The sequence below is a fragment of the Perissodus microlepis genome, chromosome 9 (genome assembly GCF_051167445.1).
Source record: "Perissodus microlepis isolate ML-2025 ecotype Zambia chromosome 9, ASM5116744v1, whole genome shotgun sequence".
Classification (NCBI taxonomy): domain Eukaryota; kingdom Metazoa; phylum Chordata; class Actinopteri; order Cichliformes; family Cichlidae; genus Perissodus; species Perissodus microlepis.
This window is the reverse complement of record NC_140469.1, coordinates 17,273,028-17,283,010: the sequence shown is the minus strand read 5'-3', so window position 1 is coordinate 17,283,010 and position 9,983 is coordinate 17,273,028. Positions and strand designations below refer to the sequence as shown.

The 9,983-nt window shown below is 37.8% G+C and overlaps 1 protein-coding gene across 1 annotated transcript; it reads right to left on the bottom strand.

The window, feature by feature from the left end:
• Positions 1-473: 473 nt before the first annotated feature.
• On the bottom strand, positions 474-1,298 carry LOC146380344 (cystatin-A-like). The gene is made up of 3 exons (XM_084940369.1): positions 1,180-1,298; positions 973-1,074; positions 474-801 (listed from the first exon to the last, which is right to left on the bottom strand). Exons 1-3 carry the CDS (start codon positions 1,252-1,254, stop codon positions 661-663), a joined length of 318 nt encoding a protein of 105 aa, XP_084796495.1. The 5' UTR covers positions 1,255-1,298; the 3' UTR covers positions 474-660.
• Between the last annotated feature and the right edge of the window lie 8,685 nt (positions 1,299-9,983).

Genomic DNA, 9,983 nt, shown 5'->3' with positions numbered 1-9,983 from the left:
CAATAAGAAATACAGGATAAACATTTACAAGAAGAAAAGAATTAAAGTCATGGTACTGACTGTATAATCTATGATCTTTAAAAATCAATACCTGTTAATGAATTGCCTACTCCTAATGTTTGTGTAATCAGAGTAGACATCGGTCATGCTTCCCTTATCTGATTTTTATTGCATTACAAAGTTCTAAAATTACCTTTAAAAAGAAAAAAAATGTAAATGAACGTACGCAAAATCAAATACTATTCACTTAAAGTAAATTCTGCCCAGAGGGTGAACTGCCTTGGCGAAGGTTTGCGTTCTCTGAGTGCTTCTTGTTTATTAAGTCACTTCCTTTCTTTCTTCACATCAAGAAAAACAGTAACTTGTTTGTTTTCTTTTTTTTCATTTTCCCTGAAGGATTTACTCACAGTATCAGCACCAAATATGACTTTACTGTCAAGAAACTGATTAACCCAAAGTATTTTAGAGTTTCTTTATTATTCATTTGTGAATCTATTCATTCAACTTCATCCAGTTCTAAAGTATACATTGTACCATCTCTGTCTTCATTCCTGTATATGTAATCATACTCTCTGTATAACATTCAAGTTCACAGGAATATTATTACAATAAAATGATAATAACATTTTGGAGAAAGCTGAAGCAGGCTCTGTGATCACATTAGTGGAAAGGTACAAGGGGATCGTGTTTGTGGTGATGCTCCTGTAGTCCAGTCAGGACGTCCTGTCCTCCTTCACATGGAAGCCGCTGCCACACCATCAGATGAAGGTAACTGGTTCCTCCAGCATGAAGCTCATGAACCTGCAGTCAAAGCGGGGAAAACCATGCTGTGTTTTCAACACTGACGAATCTTGGATTTACATTTTAATAAAACACATGGATGTCACAAATAACTCTGCCCATAAACAGCTTTTCTTCCTTCTTTTTGATGATGTGAAACACATGTATAATGAAAATGACAGTAATAATTACCTTGATGAGATAGTTCATTCCTGCCACGACCTGACTCCTGTACTCCACAGCATGAAATTCTGCATATTTCTGATTTGTCTTTTTCTCTACTTGGCTTTTGACCTTTGTTTAAGTAAAATACAATTTGATATAAATTCAGACTGAAATTCAAAGCTAAGATTTTTGTGCATAGAGGCTCTAAAAAAATCAAAGTAGACTGAAGCTCACCTTATCACAGATCTTCTGAATTTGCTCATCAGCTTTCTTTGTTTCTGACCATCCTCCGCATGTCTCATCAGCCATTCTAAAAGTTTGCTGAAATAAACAGAGATGTAAACGTTTGCTTTTAGGTGTCTGTGATGTGTCAGTACAGGTGGCTGACACACATATTTATACTGGATAACAAACCCTGAAACAGTAAGTAAAGGGTGGGGCTACCTGTGTAACCGCTGCCCTCACATCATTGTTACTCAACTGGGAAAGATCCCAGTTCCAGTTTACACTGGGGCACTTCTCAAAAGTTACACTTGTGTTTTTCAGAAAACTGCAGACACAGAAATGTAACGCAATCATAGCAGGTTTGACTGGTGTAATTAATTAAACTGCCATGTTAGGTAGCAAGATTTATCAGCTAGGTAAGGACTACTACACATGTCAGTCTGTTTTCTTTAATAGCTTTAATTTAATAAAAGAGACTTTCATTACATTTATTACTGCACGATCTCTTAATAGAAATCTGATGATTAGGCTAGTGGAAGACACTGTCCTTTTTTCCCCTGTATACCTGAGAGTTCAGAATAAGTTAAACAGCTTTTTACAGAATAAATCATCTACAGTTATCGGTTCATTCGCACCTCAGTGAGACAAAAGCCGCTGTTGATAGTTGATAGGGTTCTCCATCCCCGTATTTATTCACAGTATTTTCTTGTTTGTTTGTTTTGTTTTATCCTGTCTGGTGGCTTTTGCCAAAAACAAAGAAAAATGTGATCTGAATGTGATGTTGTGCCTAAAACATTTGCTTTTGAAAGATGAGCTCAATAAATTCTCTATAGGCTCCTCTTGCTCCATGTGTTACTTTAAGTTGGTCATTTACTCATTTCTATTTGTGTCATTTCCGTTATTACAGCGCATGTACAGTAGGGAAATGTCCAAGCAGGCAGGAGGAAGAAAAAAAAGGTGGAAAAAAGAAAGAAAGGATACCACTTTTGTAATTAAAATGTTTTATCCATCATTATTTTTCACATCACATGAGTCACAAATTGAATGTGATGGTGCTCTAAGCAGGAAATACTGTTCGATCTGTGAGCAGAAATGTTTTCCTTTTTTAACGTATTTAATGTTGCTTCATTGTTTATTAATGCCAGTCTTCATCATTTCATATATTTATATTTTTTAAAGGTTTGTCACCAGAATTGGTTTGTGATCACTCTGTTTAAAAAAATTATATCAGAAATACCACAAGTAGTACAACAATTAACATGCCTCAGTAACCTTTTTTCAGTCCTGTTCTTTGCAACTGATCATCACTGTGGTGCCAAAATCTGGGGTGAATGATTTATGAGTTGTTGAACTAGACATGCATAACATGGTCACTTCACTTCTGAATGCTGCACGTAGCTACAACAAAAAGAAATTTGGGATAAACATTTCCAAGTAATACCATACTGAGAAGCAAAGTCATATTACTGACATTTAGTCATTGTATGATTTAATGATAGATGTGTTTTTATCTTCTACTGCATTCTATATATTTATTGGTTTATTTGTTTTGTCTTACATGATTATTTGTATTTTTAAATAACTTATGATTAGATTTAAAATGTAATTATGTACATTACTGTACAAAGTCTTGAGCTATGTTTATGTTTGTGTTTTATGACGTGGTTCAGGCTGGAGGTCTTCCAGTGTTTTTCAAGCATAACAAAGACAGCACATATAACAGACAACTTAGCCAAGACTCAATTTCAAATCGAATCTTTAGAGACAACTTTATTACTGGCTGCCTGACATGAAAAACCCCATTGTTTAATACCCATTTCTTTAGTTCAGTATATGAAAGTACCAAAGATAACACAGTTCAACAAGCATAAAATTATATTTTTGCACAAACAAAGATCTGCCAGTTAAAAACCTGGTAAGCAGCATAGTGTGCAGCATGCCCTTAACAAATCTCAGGAAAATGGACAACTGGGGGACAAAAGAAACATGAGCAGGCCTAAAATACTGTCAACAGCAGATGAACAGTATGTGAAAGTCATGTCCTTAACAAACAGGAAGGGTGGCTGTCAAAAAGGCTTCTTAAGGAAGGGAAACGGGGAACAAAGGCTGAAGTATGCCAAATTACACAAGGACTGAACCAAAATTAGTGCCAACATGTCCAATGTAGTGATGGATCCAAATTTTACATTTTTAGTTCAAATAATCATCAATATTTACGGAAGCAGCCAGGAAAGAGGCACCACAGTGAGTGTCTCCATCCATCTATGAAATATGGTGGAGGCTGATGTAACCACCCTTATTGTGTTATAGCACCACTGGGGTGGGGGGTACTATTGTAGTAGTTGGGTGAGTCTCCTAGTAGGTGTGTGAGTATAGTGGCAGCTGTTACATGCTGCTTGTGTGTCTGTTCACAGAGAGACCTCATCATTGTAACATCTGGCGCCTGCAACTATTGGTCACCGCGCATGTATGTACGGACAGAGTAGAGCCGTGGAGACCTGGCTTGTATGGTCTCATATTGCTAACAACGAACAAAGGTCTGTTGTTCGATTTAACTGACTGGCTTCGAGTTATCCTGCTAACCTCCAAACCAAATGCCCACTGTACCTGCTAGCCTCCTTCCTCGCCAGACCGCTGTTACACTCTGTCATGGTTTGGGGCTGCATTTCATCCAGTGGTGTGTGAGAACAGCTTCATTTTTCACCATGACAATCTTCAAAACACACTGCCAATGTTGTGAAATCATACCTGGATAGAAAAACACACAGTGAGACACTATCAGTCATGGATTGGCCTCCCCAGAGCCCAGACCTCAACATTATTAAATCAGCGTGGCATCATCTTGATAGTGAACAGAAGAAAAGGCAGCCAACATCCAGAGAAGAGCTTTGAATGTCCTTCATGAAGTCCGGAGAACTGTCCCTGAAGACTACTAGATTTACTAAACCTGCGCAAATTTGCGTAACTTCCCTAAACCCAACACCCCCTAGAAATACTGGCTTTTTTATTTTCTGGTGCAAGTCCCGAGGTGTTAAGCACCACTGCTGAGATTTTCACAGGTCGTCAGCTCGTTTCTCCTCCAGCTTTTGTTGTGCAAACCACCCATTATCCTTGAGGCCTGGCACATTTGCATTTGCTCACTCAGAGTTGCTCAGATCCAAGTCAGGCCAAACCTCTGTGTTACAACTTTCAGAAATGCCTGCCGTACCTATACAAAATATCCCACACATTGACTGACCTGCAAATATAAAAGACACACATTCACACCTTCCTTGACTCTCAGCACAGATCTTCCATTGTTCCATTGTCACTGTGAATGTGAGGGAGTGGCATTGCTTGACTACAGCACAGTGCTGTGCATAAAAGCAGACCGACCCAGGCGGGAGAATGATTTCTTGTTCGCATTTCTGAGAACGCACATCAGGATGGCCTCCGTATCACTGCCACACAGGAAGAACCTCTCCGCGCAACAGGCTTTGGCCTTGCTTCAGGAAATGGATGAAGCAGATTCTGATGGAGGAGAGGTTTCATTTGTCCAGCAGGCCACCGATACCTCCTCAGAAGAATCTGAAAAGGAGACGGAACAAGAACCCAACATGCCTCCACAGAAGAGGCCCCGTGGTACTGGGAAGCCCAGCCAGAGCCACAAGGCAAAAGACGGCACTGTGTGGGTAGAGGAGGACATTGGAATGCCCAGTGCAGTAGCAAATCGTTCGTGCTTCACTGCGCAAGCTGGACCCACAGAGTCTGCTAAGGTTTGTCACTGCCATAGTAGATATGATATTTATATAAACCCATTTAAAGTGAGGTTCATGTAAATTTACCATTCTGCAGAACAGAACAGAGCCGGACTGGAATTTGTCAGTTCATGAACTGATGGCATTCATTTCAATCCTGTTTGTAAGAGCAATCATGTGTCCTGTTGGTGCCATTGTGGATTGCTGGTCAGAAGGATTTCTGGTGCCAGTAATCAAAGAGACAATGCCCCGAGATAGATTCATTTCAATTATGCAACACCTTCGATTTGATGACAGGGACACGCGGGCAGAACGGGTGAAAACAGACAAATTTGCGGCGATCTCCGACATCTGGACACGCTTCAACGAGAACCGTGCTAAGAGTTTCACTCCAGGAGAACACATGACCATAGATGAACAGCTGTTCCCTACCAAGGTTCGTTGTCCATTCACACAGTATATTGCAACCAAGCCAGACAAATTTGGGATCAAGTTCTGGATGGCCACGGATTTGGACACCAAATATGTCTGCAGTGCATCTCCTTACTTGGGAAAGGACCCCAGTCATCAGAAGGGAGAGAGGCTGGCAGAGAACGTGGTCATGAAACTGATGGAGCCGTTTTTGGATGATGGGAGAAATGTCACAACGGACAATTTCTTTACTTCACTGTCACTGTCGCACAGACTGCTGCAGCGCAAAACAACGTTACTGGGCACGGTGAATAAAGTCCGGCGTGAACTTCCTCAACTTGCAAAAGATACTGCAAAGCGAGAGGTATTCTCCACTTCAGTGCTTAGAAGTGGCAGTGTCTCCTTGACAATTTATGCACCTAAAAAAAACAAGACTGTGTGTGTTCTAAGTTCCATGCACCAAGACGTGACGATCAGTGACGGCAGAAAGAGGAAACCCAACACGATAACAGACTATAACCACATGAAGGTATGTGAATGTGTGTACAATTTTACACCAGTGCTACAATGTTTTCTGATGTGTGTTATACAGGCCTATAGAAAAAAAACATATATTCATGACTCTCTCTCTCTCTGCTTTTACAGTGTGGTGTAGACGTGTTGGACCAAATGGCGCGGATATATTCCGTAAGAGCAGCAACACGCAGGTGGCCAGTAGCGGTTTTCTACAATATGCTGGACCTGGCGGCGGTGAATGCCTACATTTTGTACAAGGCATGTACAGGGTGGACAGGCAAAAGAAGATTGTTTCTGAGTCTTCTAGCTCAGCAACTTCGTTGCCGATTCATGCAGCTCAAGGAAATATTAGCACAGAGGCAGGCTGCTGAAGCTGCTGCAGCTGCTGTGCCAGGGACTGTAAAGACAACGCAGTGCCAGGTGCAAGAGAGGTGCAACAGGAATCGCAGCAGGTTTACCTGTGCAACATGTCAGAAATTCACCTGTGCCAAATGCAGGGATGATGGACACTGGGTCTGCAAACGCTGTAAAGTTTGAAACATCTTTTTTTTTTTTTTTATTAGTAATATTAACATACAAACAAAATGCACCATATATTACAGATTCAGAGAATAAACATTCCTTACATATTAGCAACTTTCATACATAGTGAAAAGAAAATATAAAGATGGGGTCACATAATTTAACAAATTATTAACTCACTAAATCAAAATCTTCCAAAAAGGAAACAAAAAAAGCAGCCTTTTTCTTTTTAACTAAGGTCAAAGATTTAACCAACAGGTTTAAGTCGTTTTTCCAGTAAGCTAGTGTTGGTTTAGTCTTAAAAAAAACGACATTTATGTATAAATTGCTTGCACAAGATTAATAACACATTAATACCATAATTAGCTTTTTTTTCTTTCAAAAACACTCCAAACATTATCATATTTAAGGTAAATGGGGTAATTTGAATCCCACTGGAATAAAGCCAGGTATGAAAATCCAACCAAAATATTTGTATAAAATTGCACAAAAAGAATAGATGGTCCAAATCCTCCTCTTCTGTTTCACAAAATACACAATTACCCGTTTCTATTTTGAATCTATCACTAAGGAGTCTATTTGTCGGGTAAATTTTATTCAAGATTTTAAATTGGACTTCTTTCCCTTTAGGAGGGATAGGGAAGGTGATATAATCAGTTCTTATTTTTTCAATTTCTTCCCTTTGGAAATCTTTTAATATGTAATTACGTCTAAGTAAATTTGGAGAATAAAGACTCCTTAATGAAGATCTAAGAAACTTATTATTGCATTTAACATCACAAAATCGAATACCATCTGTATATAATTGCCTTAACTTGGGGGAGACGTCAGAATATATTATATCATTTACAACTATGTTTTTAAGTGACAATGGAATGGATTTTATAACCCGATTAAATTTACTTTTAGAACATTGGATATTAAACTTTTGGCAAAAATCTTGATGTCCTAGAACATGTCCTTCCTCATCTACAAAATGGGCAATTGCCCAAACACCTTTTGATAACCAATCTTGAATAAAAATAGATTTTCTGTTCATCAGCATATATCTATTGTTCCAAATTGGGCTATTATGTGGAGTGAAATTATGTTTAAATAACATTTTCCAATAAAGAAGGACCTGTTTATGGAATTCAGAGAGTTTAACAGGATCTTAGTAATTTCAAAGTCACACTTTAGGAGAAAGTCAATACCCCCCAGTGTGTTAAAGACCTTACTTGGTATAAAAAACCAAATGGAGTGTGGATTATTTAGGAAGGATTTTAACCATTTAAGTTTCAAAACACCATTCATTATATCAAAATCAATTGCGTTTCCACCGCCTTCAATGTATGGCTTAACCAAATCATCTTTAGATATATAATGGCACTTATTCCTCCAAATAAAATTAAAATTCAAGCTATTAATTGTTTTAATAACTTTATTTGATATTGATAAAGAGTAAGCTGGATATATAAATCTAGATAAACTATCCATTTTGGTTAATAATATTCTTCCAAAAATTGTGATGTCTCTTTGTAACCACTTATTTAAGATTGTCTTACATTTGTCAACATTATCTAAAATATTTACTTTTTCTAAGACTTTGTGATCTTTTGAAATTGTGATGCCCAAATATTTTACCTCCTTCTTCACCTTTATATCGTACAGTAATTGTGAATTACACTCCTTTAATGCCAATAGTTCACATTTATTTAAATTTAACTTTAAGCCTGAAGCTTTTGAGAATGTAGTGATTATTTGTTTTACCAGGGGAATCTGATGTTCATTTTTTAAGAAAAGAGTAGTGTCATCCGCAAGTTGACTAATTATTAAAAAATTATCCATAATCTCAATTCCGGCAACGCTGCTGTTTTTAATTAGAATTGCGAGCATCTCCACAACCATTATGAATAAGAACGGAGAGCTTCCACACCCTTGCCTAATTCCTCTTTTGACGCTAAATCTTTTACCAGTACCATAGCCTAATGACACAGAGCTATTTATATCATTATACAGTATATCTTATCTTCCTAAATTTATCCCCAAATCCAAATCGAGTTAGTGTTTCTAAAATAAAAGGATGTTCTACTGAATCGAAAACTTTATAAAAGTCCAAAAAAAGAATAAAACTGTCATCACTAATTAGATCATTGTAGTCCAGTAAGTCTAAAACCAATCTGATATTATTATGAATGTTCCTGTCTTTCAAAAACCCTGATTGTGTCTCACTAATTATACTTGAAACCCCTTGTTTGAGCCTTGTTGCAACTGAGCTAGAGAAAATTTTATAATCTGTATTTAATAAAGTTATGGGCCTTAAGTTATCCAATTGTCGTTTATCTTTGTTTGGTTTAGGAATTAATGTAATTAATCCTTGTTTCATGCTAGATATCAATTCTCCCTTTTCAATACTGGCCAGTATAGCTTTGAATAAAATTTCCCTTAAGTCTTCCCAAAAAAATTGGAAGAAATTAACTGTAAGCCCATCTGGACCAGGGGATTTATTAAGCGCCATTTTCTTAACAGATGCATCTAACTCTTCAATTCTAAAGTCAGATTCACAAAATTCCTTAAATGATTCATCAGTTTTAGGGATCAGATTATCTATTTGATCAAAAAAGACATCACAATCTGCTTGGGAGAACTGTGAGGAGTATAAATTGGAATAGAATGTATAAGTTTCATTCTCCAAAATTTTAGGGTCGTCACATTCAATGCCATCAATTAACAGAGATGATATAAAATTTCTTTTTTGTCTGCTCTTTTCTAAATTAAAAAAATATGAGGAATTTCTTTCCCCCTCCTCAATCCACTTGGCCCGTGAACGCACAAAAGCTCCTTCTGCTTTATTTAGGTAGAGCTGATCTAATTTAGTTTGCAACTCCATAAGTTTAGTCCTTTCTTGGCTATTTAGATCATCTTTACTACAGCAATAAGTAATTTCTTGGAATAATTTACATTCATATTCTCTTTGCTTTTGACTTATGTTTTTACTGAATTGGCAACCCGAGCTGGAATCGCCGCACCTGTGCTTGATCATTTCGCCGGCTGCTACTAATCCGAAGCAGACCTATTTAACGGTGCGGTCGGGTCACAACCAACGCTGGAGCGTTGAGCTAAACCGGGTAGCGTAGTCGCGATTAGCGTACCTAGTTTGTGAAGGAGAGAGAACGTTTAAGTTACCGTGTGTGTGTTTTTCTCATCTGCCTCCAGGATACAGGGATCGGAGGAGGAGCGGGCACAATAAGTAGTTTTGGATAATCACTGCACTGCCCTTTTGGATTACAGACTCGAACTGTTGCCTTATTTTTTTTCACTGTGAATAAATTCACTGTCACTCTGCAAGAAGTCTCGCACCTGAGTCCTTCAACCCAATTCACCATGACAGTCTCACTATTTTACAGCTCTTTTTAAAGCATAATGTTTATTTCAAACGTATTATCTGTTTCGCTATGGACGAAAGTAGATGTTTTATTTGTTTCTTTGAAACTGCGCTGGTTATCCTTGCTATTCTGATGGCATCTCTGAAGTGAGTCACATAAGTGGTGAATTGTGAGTCAGTTCAATTCACCAACCAATCACATACTTTAAAAATAGCCCCTATGACCACAGAATGTATCTTACAATTACACACACACACAAAAA